At 41.1% G+C, this 21,132-nt stretch overlaps 1 protein-coding gene across 1 annotated transcript; it reads left to right on the top strand.

Moving 5' to 3' along the window:
• The first annotated feature begins 5,403 nt into the window (after positions 1-5,403).
• On the top strand, positions 5,404-20,927 carry LOC100114361 (multidrug resistance-associated protein 4). The gene is made up of 18 exons (XM_031928379.1): positions 5,404-5,586; positions 6,431-6,541; positions 8,191-8,581; positions 10,718-10,849; positions 11,013-11,204; positions 11,278-11,586; positions 11,666-12,169; positions 12,235-12,540; positions 13,413-13,580; positions 14,831-15,116; positions 16,757-16,987; positions 17,068-17,298; positions 17,379-17,615; positions 17,708-17,970; positions 18,075-18,269; positions 18,445-18,689; positions 20,232-20,361; positions 20,651-20,927. The coding sequence occupies exons 1-18, from the start codon at positions 5,513-5,515 to the stop codon at positions 20,873-20,875; spliced, it is 4,230 nt and encodes a 1,409-aa protein (XP_031784239.1). The 5' UTR covers positions 5,404-5,512; the 3' UTR covers positions 20,876-20,927.
• The last annotated feature ends 205 nt before the right edge of the window (positions 20,928-21,132 follow it).

Here is a 21,132-nt window from a genome sequence, read left to right on the forward strand (position 1 = left end):
AGTTCAACACCGTCCTGCTGCTAGAGACGTCACCCTCTTCGGGTCTAGGGTGACGTTTCAGACATCTCCAATTGGAGACCTATCTCGGAGATAAGGTCATCAAGCTCTTCGCCAAACTTTCGTTTCCATCGCTTTTCGGCCTATTGGCTAAAGTGTAGTCTCTCAATCATCCCGACGGGTACTACCCAGATCGAAAGTCGAAGGCATCGTTTTTAGCCAGGCTGTAGGAAAAAGCTGTGCAGATGAGATGCAACCAAATATCAGAAGTGGCGAGAAATTTATATAATCCGAGAAAAAGGTGAAATTTATGGCTTTTCAGCCATTTTTTGCCATTTTTTGCCATTTTTTGCCATTTTTCACGAATTTTAAATTCAAGATCTCGGGCTCGGCTATCCATTAATTAGTAATTGACCCATAACTTATTGTTGGCATATGGTTTGAAGGTGGCACCCGTGTTATTTTACATATTATAATGTTCAAAAGCGTGTAAAAAACATGGTCTGGTAAGTGTGTTTCTTCAAAATTACGAGAGCTCTATTTTTCGACCATAAAGCTCATATTTTACAATGACGACTTCAGTATAGTACATTATGCAACAAGGGAGTAAAGTCGTTGATTATTCCCGCGGTAATAATCGACTTTACTCTCGTGTTGCATATAGTGCTTTAATTATGATTGAACTGTGCAGCCACTTTATTTCTTGTAAAGTGGGACCTACTCAGCTATCTGCATTTTAATGAAAATATACGTTTGTTATTATTTTATATTTATTCTATTATACTTATTTCATATATAATAAAACAAAATAACAACGATTTTGATAATTTATACAAACTAAATAAATTTTTCTACTTTTTAACATTTTTTCAAATTTTGCGGGAATAATAAAATATAAGGGAATAAAATGCTACTTTAGTCCCGCTTTTCAGGGAATAAAGCGAATATTATAGTTCAGTCGTGAATACAAGCATTTAAGTTTGTGCCATTAAATATGATTAAACTAGATTTCATTGTAATATAGAAATCCATTTATAATTTTTGGTTATTGGATGTTATGAACGTTATTTTATAAATAAATACTTTCTCTGGGAATCAAAATGAATTAAATTTGATAATAATTACTACTTTTGTAGTAGTTAAGGAAGTTTGAAAACTGAGAAAAGTATTATAGCATTTCTTAATATGATAAAAAACTGTATCATCGCGAAGAGACGATATATTCACAAGCCTAATATGTACGATTTTACCATTATCGTCTCCTCTACATAGTGCGACATCCTTTATTTTCTTCAGCGCTTCTTGTTCTGTTAATGAATATATTTGCTTGTGATAACGATCTAAACTGTTCTCCGCAAATAAAACATAAGTTAGAAAATCCAAAATCACTATTAGAGTTGAATTAGATGACGATGATTGTACTATATCATCAAAGTAACTTTCAAAATTTTCAAAATTTTTGAAATTATCGAAATTTTTGAAATTTTTAAAATTTTTGAAATTTTCAATATACTATTGTTTTATTTTGAAAAGTCCTCAAATTTCTTATTCCTTTCATATGCATGACAAGTGGCCTATTCGTGCACTTATCATAAAAAGTACGGTGTGCAACAAGGGGGGAGTGTCTTATTCAGACTCGGGTGATGTTTTGAGCATACTTCACCCTCGCTAGAAAAAGCCAATTTTCCCTCCTAGTTGCAGAATATACTATTATTCACTAGCTGTAAAACTAGCTGTATTCTGAAACTACATGTAATATAATTAATAACAGAATGTGATATTATGCATGAGTAGTAGTATACAGGGTGGGCCATTTTAATCAAACCAGTCTAATAACTCCTAAATTAAGCCATGAATAGAAAAATTGTTCAGATGAAAGTTGTCCAGGATCAAGAGGGACACCTTTTTGTGCAATTAGTTTTTACCTTGAACTCAAATTTCAAGGTCATTTGAAGGTCAAATTTTTTTAAAAATAGGAACCCCTATTTTTGATAGCAGATTCGGAAAGAACAGGAAATTTTACGTCCGAAACGGTATTTCAAAATTTTTCTCATGACCTTCACAATGTCATTTCAAGGTCAAATGTTAAGAAATACTGTAATTGCTATTTAATCGCATTTTCTGATAGAATAATCGTAGTTAATGTACTTTTATATATTCAAACGTGACAATGACCATGAAAATATTTACCTTGAAAACAAAATAATTCCCTAATTTCAGCGCTAGCCAGGAACAACGACGTGGCCGTATTAGGATTATGTTCTCTTTGGGGTGCTTTTTTAACGTGAGTCCCCTTGCCTCTCACTGGGGTGCTTGAATACTGTGAGTCCCCTTGCCTCTCACTAGGATGCTTGTTTAACATTCGTTAACAAATTTTTAGTGGTCAAAAGTAAATTTTGAAGTAAACATGATAATTTTAAATATCTGAGTTCTTAATGGGAGTGGGAAATGGAACGTTAAAAATCAATGTTGTCAATTCATTCGCGGTCGAAGCAGAGTCAAGTAAAAGTTTAACGTTTCAAAAGCGTAAAAAATGGTTAAACAATAAAGGTAGGATGTTGTATTTGTCAAAGTCATCAATGCTCGACCTTTTTAGCAACCAGTTCGATCTCCTTGAGGGGACAGTCGGCGATCTAAGGACTCTTCTTGTGGGGAAGCTTGATGCCATTAGTCAGAGATCAGACCCTGGCCCAGCGGCATCAGAAATGATCGATAGACTGGTGGATAGGGTCTCGTCACTTGAGGAGAAAGTTGTAATGCAAAACTCTAAGCTGGAAGAGTTGCATGATGATCGCTTTCTGCTCTCTCAAGAGAATAAGATACTTAAAGATAAATTGGAGGAGCTTACGCGAGTGATGCTCAAAGTGGAAAATTTTGTTGATGGTGTTGATGGGAGTAATAGTACCGGTGGTGATGCGAATAATAATAACAACAACATGCGCAATAACAACGAGTGTGATTTCGATGCATCACGTGTTTTCGTCTCGCTTAGGGACATTGAGTCCGCTGATGCGATTAGGGGCGCAGGCGCTTCCACGTCGACCGATACAGACGATTTTGAGGTCTGTAAAAGTCGACGTCGCATTCAGCTGGCAGCCGCCCCTGCTGCTTCCCAGCACAGGACTTCCAGTAGGGTGTCCAGGGATATGTCGGTTCCGGGATCGCGTACTGATACGGGACTGCATTCGTTTGCAGTATACGGCGCGACTCTCTGGAACTCCCTTCCGCAGAATGTGCGGACCGTGCCTTCACTGGCCCAATTTAAGCGAGCGGTACGCGAGTATCTAATGCGCAATGATCGATGCTGTGATAAGTTATGTACCTGATGCGATCTTATTTATTAATTATTGTCGACTGTGATTTAATTTTAATTATAATGACGTGATAGAATAAGTATAAAGCAAAGTGATATTAGTATTATAATAAGAAATGATACTCAAGTTATGTACAAAAATGTGATAGAACTGCTGTGATAATCAGCTATTGAATGCCAATTGGACAGTACAAACTGCGATACTATGTATATTATTAACTGCGATATTATGTATATTTTATTTTTTCAATCACGAAAAATAAAACTTATTTCTATTCTATTCTATTCTATATTGAGTATTATCGATTTATATTGCTTTTTATCGCATTTTATCACTTTTTATCAAGTTCTAATGCCAAAAATGAAATTAAGATTCACTATTCAAGTCGATAAGTGATCTAATCGACTTCGATCTTTTCCAACAGGACCGGCCATACTGCTGCCGGACTGTACCCGGAACATCGCAGTGAGACTCTGTCAAACACATGATAGACCGAGCAAACATAACCTCAAAAATGTGATTTTTATTGGTGTTCGATATATATTTTCTCTTACTCCCAATATTCGTAGTTTAACTTTGACGAGGTAAAAGCTTTGAAGACAAACTATGCTTTCGTTTGTTTATAAGATTTGATACACGCAATACGAAATTTACTTTTTACGGCACCGTATCCGGCCCAGAAGCCAGCCATGTTACGTGCCGTAAAATCTGGCGTGTTAGTTTTGGTCCCGGGCCGTAATTCGTTTTCCAGACTTCGGATCCGGCCCGGACCGTACCCGGAAGTATCATTTCTATTTTTTATACTTTTTGAATTTTTGTTTTTTATACAACGCTTGATCTATATTTGTACTTGAAATTACAAATGCATGATCTCGTAGACTTTGATTCATGCTAATACTAACATACAAAAACTTCTTCCTCGATAGTCTATAAACGATAATTCTGCTCTGTTGAAATTTGTATCCGTTGTTTGATAAATGTTGGTGGAAAATAAAACGTCGAGTGAACTGTGAATAAATAGAATTTATTTGTATGAGAGTTCAATCGGGCGAGGCTTTTATAACTTATAAGTTTTAGGCAAGCTCCGGAGACGCCGGTTGCGAATGCAACGTTAACATTCATGAATTAAGCATGAACAAAATTTTTTAATTTTGCGACCGTTTATTATTCACTGAGATTTAGCCTTCAGTTATTCATTAGTTTCATTCACGCAAGCTTACATCCTAATCTATCCAACATTAACGATTTTAACAAGTCAAATACCATTGATATTATCGACGAACGAATCCTTCTGGAACTTTTCTGATGTTAGCAACAGTTATTATTGCATGTACATATTTGATACTATTTCAACAAATTGAATAAATTTAACGACCTGTTTATTTACGACTGACAATGCGATTCTAGAAAAACTTTGACCTTACCATCGGCGTGCTGTGCGACTATATATATATATATATATATACCACTTTTACGATACATTTGTAAATTCAATATTCATTTGCTAAGTTTATCAATTATTTTATTTCTCGCCAAAAAATTCTATCTTCGCACCTATAGGTATTTATGAGAGGCAACGACTATTTAAATCGTTTAAAACAAATTAAGAGTAAAATACGCGGATTCAGACCAAACGTTTCCACAGAGGAATCCTACAGGGAAAACGATTTGAAAAAAATTTAAAAGCCGCAGAACCTTTCCATAGCCCAATGTAGTACACATATGCAGTCTCATCCCATAACGACCACCTGATGGGATTCCCAGCATCCAACTCCTTCGGCAAATTTCCCAACCGACCAATATATCCTTCCCCCTCTCCAACCGATCCCGCCGTCCTACACACACACACACACAATATGTATATATATATATATATATATATATATATACATTCAAGCTCGCTCGAGATAGCGCAATCTATAAAAATCAAGCTGGACACGGAGAGCGCGCGTATTACAATTACCGCTCTCGCGCGCGGCGTGTGTAGCTATACATACGCGAGTCGTCACGTGGGCTGCGCCTCTCTCTCTCTCTCTCTCTCTCTCTCTCTCTCTCTCTCTCTCTCTGTATACTCTCGCGGCGCAGGTGGATAGCTTGCGATATATTGTTGTCGGCTCAGTGTCGCGCCGCGCTCGGCCAGACGCGCGACTTTTCGATCGCGGATCCGTCTTCCTGAGTCCGATAGACAAGACGCGAGTGCGATGGACAACAAGAAGAGGGTGCAGAAGGAGAACCCGGCCGACGGCGCTAACCCACTCAGTACCTTGTTTCTATGGTGCGTGTGGATTTTTTTCACTCATTCAATACATAAGGGCTCGTCGGGTTTCGTTACAGTGTACACAGATTTTTCTTTCTTTTTTTTCCAAGACGCAGTAAAGTATCGTATCACGTTTACATAGGTTGCGCTGAACTGTCAGCTATGCAAATGACAAGTGCTGAACGCACCGATATAGAGATATGCGCGCAACGTCTATACGGTGGTGTTGTGCACGGCGAAGAATGAGTTCGATTATCCGCGCGATAGAGAAGAACCTTTGATGTGTCAAAATTATATTTCTCATACGCGGCGTTAACGACGCGTCGGCGATCTTTTCTCCGCGTATATTACATTATCGTCTTGCACTTGCGCTACTGAACTGACGTTTATGTATGCAAATGACAGCTACCGACGAGAACAGCTAGATAGTGTCGCGCTTTCCTCTTGAGTAACAAAATCGAAGAAGCAAAAAAATAGTTGTTCCTGGAAGGAGTGACTAACGCTTGGAGCGCATCTCTCGTGTCGTTCGTGCGCAAATCAGGAATTCACATCGAGGAAATCCAAATGTCGCTATTTCGATAGAATCGTAAACGAAGCTACGTTGATTGCACGATTCTCACGTTCGCTGAACGTGTCAAAAAATTGTTTGATTTTGTACGTTGGTTCGGTAAATAATGATCGGCAGTAATCTCATATCTGAACAGTCCCGGATGGGCGATAACTGTATATACTGATGACTTTTAATTCATGACGTCGTTCGATCGTTGATGAGCTTAATTCAGACAAGAGTTTCGCAAAACTATGGATATAGAGATCCAGCTTTAAAAGAGCGTATACGAAGGGAAAATGATCATACTTTTAGGTACACAAGACACATATTCTGGGAAAGCAACCGAAGAGACCTCACGTTCGACGACATATACGACCCTTTGGAGGCAGATGAATCGGAGCGCCTTGGAAATCAACTAGAGAGGTGAGATCCCTGCGCGTGCTATTATCTAAATTGTCTTACATACAAAACATTTCATCATACGTATTAATTTTAATTGCGCCAACGAGTTCCATTCGATGATTGTTTAATTTTCTTCTAAAATGCCTATCACTTGCGATAAACCCTCGCCTATAGCTTTAAAGATGAACGTATTTAAGATAACAAAAGAGAGAAATGTAGAATCATTTGCAAATACGACCATAGATTTTGTAGTTTGTTCATGGAAATTTTAATGCTGATAAGAGTTAGCGCACGTGTGCGTCACAAATCATGTATTATATCACATATCTTTTGAAACGGCGTACACTTTAACCATTTGATTGTTATTAAAATTGATGCAATTGTTTCGTTAATTGCTTTTATCAAAGCGGATGTGAACGTTATCTATAATACTATATATTAATCGATTTCCTGGCGCTTGTCATTGTCCACATCAACACTATACTCGACAATCGATACACACTTGTCTGAATTCAAGTGGTTCTCAGATCGACAAGATCTGTGCGGATAAAGTTATGTTGTTTGGAAAAATAATCAATCGAAAAGACATTTCTCAGTGTATCAGTGAAATATAATTTTGCATGCAATAATAAACCGATTATCAGGGCCATTACCCTGGTAGAAAATTAACGAGTGAAAACCGTTAAAAAGTTAAGTTTAGTTGACCATTATTATCAAATTTGAATGTAAAAAAATAAAGCAAAATGTTGCTAATATTTTAGTGATGCGTGTCTATTATACCAACACAGTATTATTTTTAAGTTAAAAATTGTTTTTTCCTTTTTTTTCTTGCTTTAAAACGTTCGCATGTTTTATTACAAATATTTGGATTTTTCACGATTGCAAGATATTTTTCTATAATTTCTGGATTGTAACAGTCATTTGACAAATTTCAAGCAAATGTTCTGTTTTATCTTGAGTTAATGTGTATATCTATGCATTGATAATGTTTAAACTCTTATTTATTTAAATTGTTAACCACAACATAGCTAAGTGGCCCAAAACTTAGCTTATTAACCGTTAACGTTTCTACCAGGGTATACATTTTGCAATGATTTATACAATTGTAACAGAACGCGTATCACGATGAATCAGATTCAACAAGTTGATTTCATTGGAAGAAAATCCTATATCACGTATAAATGAATACAAATGATTTTACATTGTCTGCATCAGGCACGCGTGTATTTAGCCTAATTGACACAAGTATTTTTCATTTAAAATTTATCAGACACAGTCGCGACCAGATAACATCGGATCAGAATAATTTTCCTTCAATTTCGAAACAATGGAATCGCGAGTACGGAAGTCGTTGTAGCTGTTGCATTGCACGCAGCATATTTACGCACACGCCGTACGAAACTCGGGAATTCTCGAGGAGGAAAGTTTCATCCGTTCGAATTTCCAACATTTAACGTTTTTCAAAAGTGTGTAGCAAGAGTCAGTTTGACGTATAAACACGTGACTCACCGACTTATTAAAATTTTCAAAGTGAAACAGCTCGTCATTCTCTCGTTATAGTAAAGACCACTAGTTATTTCTTAATTCGAATTAGCATTCACTGCAGTATCATACATCGTACGATGAATTGAAGAAACATTTGGAAATTTCATTAAAAAAAACTTCCGCAGAGAATGGAACCGCGAGTTGGAAAAGCGCCGCCAGCTGGAGTACGCCCTGAACAGCGAGGGCAAGAAGATCCTACCAAAGCACGCGAAAGCAAGCCTAAGCAAGGCTCTGGTGCGGATGTTCTTCTGGCAAAACGCTTGGCTGGCCCTCATCCAGATAGTCAATTTCCTCGTGTTCGTAGTGGTCCAGCCCATCTTTCTCGGTTGGGTCATTGACTACTTCAAGGTCGGACAGGATGTGTCGACGGCCGCCAGGGACAAGGCTCTGCTTTACGTCACCTGGATGATCCTAGCCAAGTTGGGAAACGTCGTGATGATCCATCACGGCTACAGAGTCTCCTGGCTCATGGGCATGAGGGCCAGAGTCGCCTGCTGCACGCTTATCTACAGAAAGGTATAAGGGCCGACCGTTGGTTTTTCTTTTTCCTTTTGGAAAATTTGCATTAATTACCGAGCGATCGCGTATCGGGATTAGAATCCCGTAGAACAATGCTTAGCAATGTGAAGGTTTGCTTAAAACCTTCTATCCGCCTACGCTTTCAAGGATTGTTTTTTTTTCGCGTATATGCAGATCAATCTGTACTGATACGAATAAATAAAAGATCGAGTGAAACAATAAGCACTTTACATACACATAGGCTGATGTGGGTGTAAAAGTGAAATATAACGAGAACATAGTGTGTCGCAATGATGTCATTTGGAAGCTACACGCGCGGTATAGTCGAGATTTAGAATAACGCTGTGTCAAGCGGGAAACGAACTAGCTGTAAGGGAATATTTTAGATAACGATGAAATTATCATTTCTTGACAGATTAATACAATCGCTTTCGAGATATTCATATCGATCCGTGGAACAGTTGACACGCTTCCGATTTCTCACATTTTTCTGTGCAAGGTGCATAATATGGACTTTTTAATGATATCAGTACAGAGCTTTTCCGCGAGGAGTAAGAATTAAGAATGTACGATTTTTTACAATAATCGGGGTCAAGCATCAAGAGCCCACTACTCCTTGTGTGTTATGTCTAATACATTTATTATTCTCACAAGTGCAACATTTAAATTTGAAACCTCTTCATTCCAAGGCTAAAACATCTTTTTCCTAACAGCTGCAGTACACTACACGTGAAAGGCAACCCGTCAAATTGTAAAATCATTCTTGTGAACACACTGGCGCCGACGTCATTAAATGTATATTACTTGCTCAATCAGCACACACACACACACACACATATATATATATATATATATATATATACACACACACGCACGCACGCACGCATTGCTTTGTTTGGTTTGTATCGCGAACTTAAATAGATAACAGCAGCTGTGCAGCTATTACTCGAATCGCGAGCCGCTAATTAAGCTGATAAATATAAATTAGATGTATATCGAGGCCGATTAGAGACACACGGCACACATGTATACACTTCAGGAGGCGATTTCATACGGGAGGCAATCTCCATTGTACTCCATATAAGATAAGGCGAGGCTGCAACTCAGGACTGATTCGAACAATATTTGGAGGTCAAACGCATATGGACATATAGCAATAGATCCTGACGTTCGATCCGCCGACGATTGTACGTGCATGTCTATGGCATACTGCGAGAGAGCCGGACTCGGAAGAGCTTTCTCGCGCGCGGAATGAAAAAAACGATGATGGATGTAAAACGAGGCGCACGAAACGGCCGCCGGCAAAAAATCGGTATACAGACATGAAACGATGATATCACTGCTTCCGCGTGAGAAATGGCTTAGGGCGAGACGCGTACGTTGCCGTTCACTTTTTGACGATACTGTGTAGCGCTTGTTGAGACACACATTAGACGCGCGCACTGATCGGCGCGAAGGTTAAGTTCGTTGTATATTCGACCTTCGCTTTGCGATCTGACATCCACACAAATTGATACAAATCGACGGAATGCTCGTTTTTTCGATGATTACACACTCTTTCGAACCTCCAGTGTATATATAATACAGAAGTCGTTACAAGAATGTGTGAAACCGCGCGATGCTATGCACACACTGCGGCAATTATCAAAGGCGCTTTTTTTTTCCTCAATCAGATTTCGCTTTATTGATCGCGCATCCTACATTGGATGGTCATCGATACTCAAATTGTCATTCAATATTATTTTCATTGGGAGAATCGTCCTTGCAACTTTTTCTTCAAAAACTCGATCGATTGAAAGAAAAATGCAATATCATGGCATAAAGGTAAACGAAAAGCTGTTAGCGGTCAGCTGCTATTTTAAATGCGCAGCCTTCGAAGTCGAAGTTCAGCGATAAAAGCTCCTGCGTATATATCTAGCGGCGAAGCAGCGTCGGGCAATGTGACCGATTCGCAATTAACGTACGATTGAGACAACCGGTTTTCTACCATAGCTTTCAAACGCGAGTTTCAATTTCCGAGGAAACTATATGCGTGCTCTGCATGCCGATCTATGAAAAGCTCGAAATAAAATATAAAAATTTGAATTATGTTTGAATAGCTCGAACAAAAATCGAACTCGACCTTCTTTTCAGACACTGCGACTCAACAAATCGGTACTCGATCAGACGGCAGCCGGCCAAGTCGTCAATCTCATGAGCAACGATGTCAGTCGCTTTGACCAGTTTTTCATGTTTTTCAATAACGTCTGGATCACACCCATTCAGGTGAGCTATACATATATGCGTATACAACGCGAGTTTATATAATTATACTCCCGGATTTGCATAGTTTTGCAAGAACCCACGAATGGTCGAAAGCTTTGCAAAGCAAATTCGTTTTTTTGTCGCACAATTATTAAACTAGTTCCATTATCATCGTCGAATGTAGATCATTCTAATCGTCTACGTTATGTGGGACTCGATCGGAGTGCTGCTGATGGTCGGCATTGCTATCCTGGTGGTAATAGCGGTCCCGCTCCAGTCGATCGTCATCTACACGAGCAAGATTCTCAGATCGAAAATCGCCGTTCTGACCGACACGAGGGTCCAGCTGATGAGCGAGCTGGTCGCCGGAATTCAGGTGCGACGACGTTTGACAACAGTTCATGACGAATGTACATATTATTAATTCGCAAAAATCGTTGATGTTGAAGGTCGTAAAAATGTACGCGTGGGAGAAGCCGTTCGAGAAGATCGTTAACAAGACTCGCCTGGCCGAGATGAAGAAGATCACGGCGACGTCGCACGTGCGCAGCATCTTCCTCAGCTCGATGGTCTACACCGAGCGCACGACCCTCTTTGCCACCCTCGTCCTCTTCGTTCTCATGGGCCATCATCTCACCGCGGATATATCCTTCGTCATGGCTACCTACTTCAACATCCTTCAGCTGTCCATCATCTACATGATGCCCAGCGGGCTCATCGCGGTCGGCGAGGCCTCCGTGTCCATAAAGCGGATCCAGGTGAGACATCTTCTTTTCTTTTCTTTTCTTTTCGAATCGCGGACTTTCATCATCCTCTTCTTCGATTTCGCCTCATCAGGAATTCCTACTCCTGGACGAGATCACGACGTCCAAGGTCGAGGTCCCGAAGATCGCGGAGAGATCGACGAAGGGCGAGATCATCCTGACGGAGAAGATCAAGGAGGTTCTGCAGCGCGATGACGCGAGAGCCAATTTGCCGGTGGAGATTAACTTCCACCGGGTCTCGGCGAACTGGGTGTCCGGACAACTGCCCCCGACCCTGAACGAGCTGAGCTTCAAGGTCGAGGCGGGCAGTCTCTGCGCCTTGGCCGGGACAGTGGGCTCGGGAAAGTCGGCCATTCTGAATCTCCTGCTGCGCGAATTACCTCTGGGGGCAGGCATCGTGTCGCTGAGGCAGAAACTCGACGAGGAATTCAGTGCCTCGAAGCAGCAGTCTGGCTTTCACATGGACAACGCCAACCTCAAGGTCTCCTACGCCAGTCAGGACGCCTGGATGTTTTCGGGCACCGTCAGGGAGAACATCCTTTTCGGACAGGAATTCGACGCCGAGCGGTACAGCGAGGTGCGTTGCCGGCGATGTACATGAGACTAAATTTCGGAAGGATCTAATAATCTCGACCACATCAGGTGACGGAAGCCTGCGCCCTGCGCCGGGACTTTGAGCAGCTGCCCAAGGGCGACCTGACGGTGGTCGGCGAGCGCGGCTCCTCGCTATCCGGGGGCCAACGGGCCCGAGTCAACCTGGCCCGCGCCGTGTACCGACGGGCCGACATCTACCTCCTGGACGATCCTCTGAGCGCCGTCGACCCCAAAGTCGCCAGACACCTGTTCGAGCGCTGCGTCAAGGAGTACCTCAACGGCAAGACGAGGATCCTCGTGACCCACCAGCTCCAGTTCCTCAGGAGGGCCGACTTGATCGTGTTTCTCGAGCGCGTGAGTACTTATAAAACACCTGCTGTATGCATAATTGAGATTGATGGTCGGCGCCGCATTGTGCCGAATTCACGTACCTATGTCTATATCCGAGGTTGTTGATAATTCGACGATGAGTTCACTTGTGTAACGATCATTCAAACTAAATTCACGATCTTCTTTTCTCAAATGCGAGTCATCTCTATATTCACTTCTAACGCCACACGCGCAGTCCCAGGACGCAGATACGATAAGGTATATTCCTCGAAGAAAGTCCGCCGCTAATTGCCGCTCGTTCCAGCGACAATAACAATGGGGATACTGCATGATCGTATGCATATGCACAGCGCACAGTATCTCGCGCGTCAGACTGATTCATAGTGTAGATCGGCCGAGATCTAGCTGGTCCACTATCGTCGAGAGTATAAAAGTTTCACGGCCGAATCGATGGAGCCTCTGAGCAAAAAGCGAGACAAAGTGCGAGTAAAAAGTCTGTTCCCACGTGCGCGCGACCTTAGGTGCGCGCAGCCCTGGATTGCGCACCGGAGCATGGACATGTGGAGTAGTTTTATGTAACAATGGAGATGCATATCGCCGCAAATGAATTATACGGCCACTATTACAATCGATCGTATCCGCGGCTCTGAAAAACTCAGTCGTTAAAAATGAACGTCCGCATCAACGCATTCTTCCTCGCGCGATCTGCGCGCACAGAGTGGATGAGTAATTTTTCATTTTCCTCTGCGGCGCATCTCCTATTTTCAGAACGCGTCGTTCTCCCCAGCGTATGTAATTTCGATCGGAACAATCGCGCAACGATCGGATTAAACTTGCAAATGTTTTTCCTCATAACTATAGACGCGCGTGTGGTATTAACGATTTTTCCTTTACAGGGAAGCGTCAAGTACCACGGCTCGTACGAAAACATCACGAATCTCAATCCGAAGATCATGGATATACTGAAGAACGACGATGAAAAGCACCCGAAGAACGAGGAGCAGAAAGACGATTCCGATGCCGTCAGCCAACACGGCGACGATTCCTCCGTTAAGTCCTTAGAGGTGAGCCCTGTTAAAAATAAATACATATTTTTTGTATGTATCTTTAGTATGTACTAAAAACGTGTAATTTGCCTGGTAATACGTATTAAAAATATGTACTGATTTGGGACTGACTATTTTAAATATATTAAATATAAATATAAGTATTTGGTGTGGCCATAAATGGTATTATTATCCTTATATAGTACTTCCATTTATGGCCACACCAAATACTTATATTTATATTTAATATATTTAAAATAGTCAGTCCCAAATCAGTACATATTTTTAATACGTATTACCAGGCAAATTACATGTTTTTAGTATGTACATCTTTAGTACATACAAAAAATATGTATTTATTTTTAACAGGGAGTGCAGTTCTGATAATTATATTACGTTTTATATTTCAAATGAGCTTAACGTGATGATTTTTCCACTCGAATTAGTTGGCTTTTATCGAAAAGTTTCTTACGTTAATACGCGCGGCTATGATTAATTGTCCACTGTGTAAATAAGCTTAATTGGAAAAATACGACAGGATTATCAGCAGTTTAGAAAAATTCTTCTGGCAAAGATTGATGCTTCCTCGGCGTCGCAGTATGGTTTTTCTGCGCTTATTGTCTATGATTAATTCAACTTGCGTGCATCTATTCTCATCTCGAGCTTGGGATTTTTTTCTGGACATTGATCTTCGACGTGAAGTCGAATTCGAAAAAAAAGAACAATAAATATCCGCGACGACTAACAGTATACAACGGGAGCATAAGCGCACATACTTAGGCGAGCCGCTGCATATGCGTTATTGGCAAATTATACATGTGCCTTATTACGTCAGGAGCACGGTTCGATCGCTATCTTTATGTCGGCGGCGAGAAATAAATTGCGAGTAAAGGACAATAAACCTTGCCTTTCCTTTCCAACAGCTGAGCTCAGTCGCGGATAGATTATTCCTATTCTATTGTACGCGTTGGACGGATACGCCTGCTTGCATGAATGATAATGTACGAGCGCGATGCTGACGATGGACCGAGAGCTTGTACTATATGTATCAGGAATTCCGGAGATTGAGCGGAACATCTATATTACGACGCGATTTTCCCGCGCGCTTATTATATACTGTGCACAGATTTGCCGATCCCAACATTCGCACAAACGTTATAGGAAATTGTTAGTGTACGCAACGGTTACTGCTTGGATTTATCCTTCTTGTTATTTTCTTGAATGCATAATCTAATGAAAATGCGCTCATTGCGCTTCATGATCGAAAGATCTCCGAGAGCGAAGCCGAGACCTCGTCGAACTCAGCGGACGAGGAGGATACCCAGCGCAAGTACAGCAACCTCCACCTGTTCAAGACGTACTTCCGAGCCGGTGGTTCCTGGTGCTTGCTCGTGTTCTACGGCCTGGTACTGGTCCTCACTCAATTGGCAACCAGTGGAACCGACTACTGGCTCGGCTATTGGGTCAACATCGAGGACATTCGCATGAGCGCGAAGAACAGAACCGCCGAGAAAATGATCATCAATAAATACGATCCGATCGCCAACGTTTCTGGTTAGTAAATATTGTATACATTGTGCATGAAGTAAGGATGGGGCCATTTCTATATGTATGCGGGCACATATGTACAGCGAGGGTGAGAGTACCTTCGGCACTCGTGCTTAACTACTCCTTTTAAAAAGTCATGCGTGCAGAGCCCTTTTTTTATTTATATACATACCTATGGAGAGAATGGAAAGTTAAGGATTTTGAGTTTGGCGCCAATCACCTATAAAATCCAATAACATAATAACATCTCGAAAAAAGATAAAAAAAATAGAACACTTGACATATGACTCGAAATTCCAAAAATCATTGAAAATTAAATTTTACAAGATCAAGAAAATTTTAATTTTACAAATATTTTAATAAGTTTAGAAATTTTGTAAATTCTAAAGCACTTTTTGAAAAGTCGATGAATCTGTGTGTAGCTTTCTTAAATCAGCGTAAATAGACTTATTACTTTCATAAATCAAAATCATTTCAAAAGTCCAAAGTTTATATCTCGACAAATTTTGATGTACTATAGGTATATATCAATTTGACGCACATGCAATTTCAAATTTTAAGTGATATTTCTTATCGCATGAAGGAGAAAAGTATATAAAAATATCGTAACCCAAAAAGGGCTTTGGTAAATTATATGCATGATAATGTAATATATGAGAAATTGTGTTAACTTTTTTCTAATACTGTAATGTGTGTTATAATATCTGTTTTCCTGTTTTCTCGGTCACTCGGTCATAATTTAATTTATAGTGAAAATAATGAAAATTTCATGATTTTTGGTTTAATTGTACCTGCTTTGTGACCAGATCATGCATTCTTAACGATTTTTTTATTCAGAAATTGAAGTTCTTTTCTCGTACTTTCATTCTACTGAAATACGTTTTCTGCGTTCGCGCTTTCAGAGATTCAACAATGGCTATAGTTTTCGTTGAATTTGAGTGTCCGAACAGAGTCACGCAAGGCAATTTTTGTATGCTCGAATGTGGTTTAAACATAGACGCGTGCCCCAATATTATTTTTTTATCGCTAAATGATGTGTATTCTTTTCGTATAATAATATAGCAAAATGTGTACATTTTTGTAGAATCCCTCATATATATATGTCGAGATTCGGGTACGCTACTTGAATCGAGAGTAAATCGTTATTCGCTTTGAAGATCGCGAGTCAAACGCAAGGTGCGTATTCGGTCTTGCGCAACACGTGACATTATAACACCGAATCCATGGATTCCGATACATACCAGCGACGGTCTCAGAGCGGATTTTCCTTATCCACATCCCTCCCGTTCAGCCTGCCCATACAGGTTTTCCCGCATCGCGTATACGTAATAGCCCTGAACGATTCTCGGACACACGACGCGCGCGATTAAAGGGTCATTGACGAAACGATTTCGAATTGACATCCTCATGCTAATGGTCTGCGCGAGTAACATACTTTGAAAAAAAATGTTGCAGCATTACAAAAGAAAGGCTTTACTGTTTTCTCATGTATTTTCCGTTTCCGAAACAGAGTAGTCAGTACGAGCTCTAATTAGATTAGAAACAGCGCGTACCTACATGTATATCTGCGTGTCGTGCGTGCGTGATTTACCGCTTGGTTATACGCACGAGAAAGAGAGAATATACATGTCTGTTCATCTAAATAGGCGAGAAAATCTTTACGGAGTTCGACGCGGACATCGACCAAGAAGGACTGCTGTCGACGCTCGACGCCATCTACGTCTATGCCATTATCCTTGTCTTCTGCACGATACTCTGCCTACTCAGGAATTACCTTGTTATCAGAATATGCATGAGAGCCAGTCAACGACTCCACAAGATCATGTTCGCCAATCTCTTGCACGCGACGATGAATTTCTTCAACAAGAATCCCTCGGGTAGGTCCTATATCCTACAACACATTCATTTCGAAGCTGTGACAAATTTAATTAAACAATACCTTGCCGATCATCGCCAGGTCGCATTCTGAACCGATTTTCCAAGGACACCGGATCGATGGACGAGCTTCTCTCGAAGAACTTCACCGAAGCCATTCAGATCTTCTCTGTGATGATCGGTATCTTGGGTGTGATCGTGGTCATCAACCCCTGGATGCTGATCCTCATCGTCATCATCGTGATCGTATTCTGGATCGGTAAGACCATCTACTTGAACGCTGCTCAGAAGATCAAGAGGCTGGAAACTGCCGGTAAGCAGCGCAAAAAACCTGTTACGTATAATTCTAATGTCGAATGGGAGATTTATGAAAATTCATTACCGCCAATCCAGCAAAAAGTCCCGTGTTGACGCACGTGAGCGCGTCTCTGAACGGACTGACGACGATCCGAAGCTGCGGTAGACAGATCGAGGGCAGGCTGATCAAGGAGTTCGATCGTTATCAGGACGAACACTCCGGCACCTGCTTCCTCACGATCGTCACCAATGTCGCGTTCGGCTTTTTCTTGGACTTCCTGCTTGTGATCTTCAATGCCTTCATCGCCTACACCTTCGTTTTCTTGAACTCCGGTGAGAAAAATTAATTGCACTGAGCGTATAAAGACAGATCCATTCGAACGTGAAGTACGTGTACTAAACCGATCTTTCGCCACAACACACAGGGAACATCCTGGGCGGCAACGTGGGTCTGGCTCTGTCCCAAGCTTCGATCCTCACCGGTATGGTTCAGTACGGGTTCCGTCTCTTCGTCGAGGTCATGTCCCAGATGACCTCCGTCGAGAGGATAGTCGAGTACACCCACCTCCCGAAAGAGCATCCCTTGGAATCTCCCAGTCCGTTGCCGGACAACTGGCCGAGGCGCGGCAAGATTGTCCTGAAAGACGTGTCCATGCGCTACGAGGAAAGCCAGCCGTTCGTCTTGAAGGTGCGTTAATAATTATTAGACTACACGCATAGATGTATAGAGCAATAATAGATAGAGGCGGCGCATGCTGATGAATGAAATCAACGGTCATTATCGATCCGCAGGAGCTGAACATAACGATCGAGGCGGGTTGGAAGGTGGGCATAGTCGGGAGAACCGGTGCTGGCAAGTCCTCGATAATAGCAGCCCTGTTCCGACTGACCGGCGACGGGCTCAAAGGCGCGATAAAGATCGATGGTCTCGACACCGGCAGTGTCGGGCTACAGGATCTCAGGACGAGGATCTCCATTATACCGCAGGTTCGTTGATCGGCAGTCATTAAGTATAGAAAAAACGTTACGCGAATCGGTTGCGCAATTTTCCAACGAATAATGACGCGTTAGCTCAAACAAAATAATAATCTCTGGAGCGAATCGGTGCCAACGAACTATCCGCGTGAAAATAAACACACGTATACGTCTCTGTCTCTTAAAGGAGCCAGTGCTCTTCTCCCAGAGTCTTCGCTATAACCTAGACCCGTTCGGCCAGTACGACGACGCCGTGCTCTGGGAAGCCCTTCGCGAGGTCGAGCTGAACGAGCTGTCGCTGGACCAGCAGGTCGCAGAAAAGGGCAGCAACTTCAGCGTCGGTCAACGCCAGCTGATCTGCCTCGCCCGAGCAATCGTGCGGCAGAACCTGATACTCGTTCTGGACGAGGCCACCGCCAACATCGACACGCAGTGAGTTTTTATATCAAGGGCGACATTTGCATCGGTGTATATACATGGACTTCCTTTTCGCGCTTGTAGTGTACACAATTATACACAATGTATTCCTCTCTGGGGAGATTTTTTGCCCGAGGCAAGTGCGTCACAGTTTGGGGATCGGCAGTTATCGGAAATTCCTTGCTCGATTTTTGTTCGCGCGGCGTAATTTATGATGATATATTCGGCGCTTTTTTTTGACGATGAATATTGTATAGAATATATGAGATCGCGAGGAGAGAAAGACATTTTGAAACTACTGGCGGGTAATTAGATATTGCGCCGTGGTACGTGATACATGTCGCTTCTGACCTCAAAAGCAAACACAGGTAACTCAAACCACTTTTGAGACTGGAAAAGCGGCGATTTTTTGCCCTCGTTAGACGAGAATTATGCGCGCACGCAGCGGACAATTAAAGCGTAATGTAGCGTTGCAAGTAGTGCGAGGCGGTATCGACGGGAAACAATGTTTCGATGCGTATAATTTTTGTTTTTGAAAGCGTTGGTTTTTTTTAATGCTCTCATTTGAATATCAGACGTACAAACAAGCGCGCGTTGCGTGTTTATAAAGTAGTCATATACGCGATAGCATCATTTTTTTTTAATGACAACATAAACTGTAACTTATCAAAAAGTAGAAACAATGACACACGTGACTCAGTGTATACCCACGAGATTTCATCTTATACAAATCGCAGCCTTGCGCGCGTGTATAAAGGAATTCGTCGGTATGATTTTAATGCGGTCTCACTTGTCATGGTCGTTTAATTGTGATTTTAAAATAGCCGATAGCTATGAAGATCAAGGTCGCATCGTCTATTATCTCTCTGTGTTCACACTTACTTTTCAGGTGCGTGGATTGCGTAGAATATTCATGAGGCGACTCGTAATGACTGATTACAAAAAGTAAATTCTGTACGAATGAGCTTTTAATTGTTACTCCAACACCATGATGGATACGTAATCGATTTTTCAATCGACCGCAACTCTCGCTCGCGCTTATCGGCTCTTTCAATCGCGAATCCTTGAAACTCACGGACTTGTCCCATTCATTGATTTGAAAAAAATGTACTATTTCTGTTGGTTGGATTAGTAGTCACTTCTGCCTATCGAGAGGCGCTGCATTTTCTCGTTATAAATTCATCAATTTTTATAGCGTGTGATCATGCGCTTGGAGGTTTACTTGTACATTTTTAGAGATAGCGCTAATAGCTGTTTTGCCTTTCGCAAATGCGAGAGTGGCGAAGAATTTCTTCTGACGCGATGTAACAGACGAAGACTGATGTAAAACTTAGAGTATACATTTAAACGAACAAAGAAATCGTTGAATTCCATTACGCACGTTACGCAATGAACCACTAAAAAATATGAAACGAATCTAATGAATTAATAGTAACTAAAAATCTAGTGGTCTTTAGAAACGAAAACTCACAATATACAATACAACGCGTTCGAAATTTCAACAAAGTCTCATTGCCAAAAGCTGAAATAAATAACAGAACAAATTTTTATTTACAGCACTGACGCAATCATTCAAAATACGATAAGGAAAAGGTTCGCCAAGTGCACCGTGTTAACCGTTGCCCACAGGTTGAACACGATAATCGACAGCGATCGAATCATCGTCATGGATAACGGAACCATTGTGGTAAGAGCTCGTTTACGCTTACTCATTTTCATAAACTTAATTTCGAGGAAGAAACAAAATACACTTTTAGCAATCCTATCTAGCCGCAGTAGCACTATTGCATAACAAAGTATTGATACTTCCGGATAACATGCATGCACTCGTCTAAGAACAATCCGACTGACAATTTTGACGACAAATTTTATTTTACACGTTATACAGCGCTGATTTTGAAAAAAAAAACAAATATCTTTCACTTTACATTTTTATAATTCAATCAAACTAAAGTCATTTTCTTCCTATGATTTAGGAATTTGGCTGCCCGCACGAGCTTCTGCGCAAGAAAACAAACGGACACTTCGCAAAAATGGTGAGCCAGACCGGCAAGGCCATGTCCCGAAAGCTGGAAAAGCTCGCGGAGCAAGCTTGTCTACGAAATACGCAACAGCTCAGCCTCGACATCTCCGACGGCTCGGGCGACAGCGCCGATACGGTCGAAGTTCCGTCGGACGAGAGCTACGATATTCGGCTGTAGAAACATTAGAAAAATCCACGCTTATATATATATATATATATATATATATATATATATATATATATATATATATATATATATATATATATATATATATATATATATATATATATATATATATATATATATATATATATATGTGTGTGTGTGTGTGTGTGTATATATATACACGCGCGCGCGCGCGCGCACGCACACGCACACAAAAATACTTTTTCGCAATCGAAAAAAAAAACAAGAAATAAAAAAACTCTGTCAGA

This window comes from Nasonia vitripennis (assembly GCF_009193385.2).
Source record: "Nasonia vitripennis strain AsymCx chromosome 4 unlocalized genomic scaffold, Nvit_psr_1.1 chr4_random0006, whole genome shotgun sequence".
NCBI classification, from domain to species: Eukaryota; Metazoa; Arthropoda; class Insecta; order Hymenoptera; family Pteromalidae; genus Nasonia; species Nasonia vitripennis.

Excerpts from the sequence above, each read along its gene's own strand:
- LOC100114361 (XM_031928379.1), top strand. The coding sequence starts at position 5,513 with ATGGACAACAAGAAGAGGGTGCAGAAGGAGAACCCGGCCGACGGCGCT. Across the intron at positions 5,587-6,430 it reads CTCAGTACCTTGTTTCTATG|GTACACAAGACACATATTCT; the intron begins GTGCGTGTGGAT and ends TCATACTTTTAG. Across the intron at positions 13,581-14,830 it reads CCTCCGTTAAGTCCTTAGAG|ATCTCCGAGAGCGAAGCCGA; the intron begins GTGAGCCCTGTT and ends CATGATCGAAAG.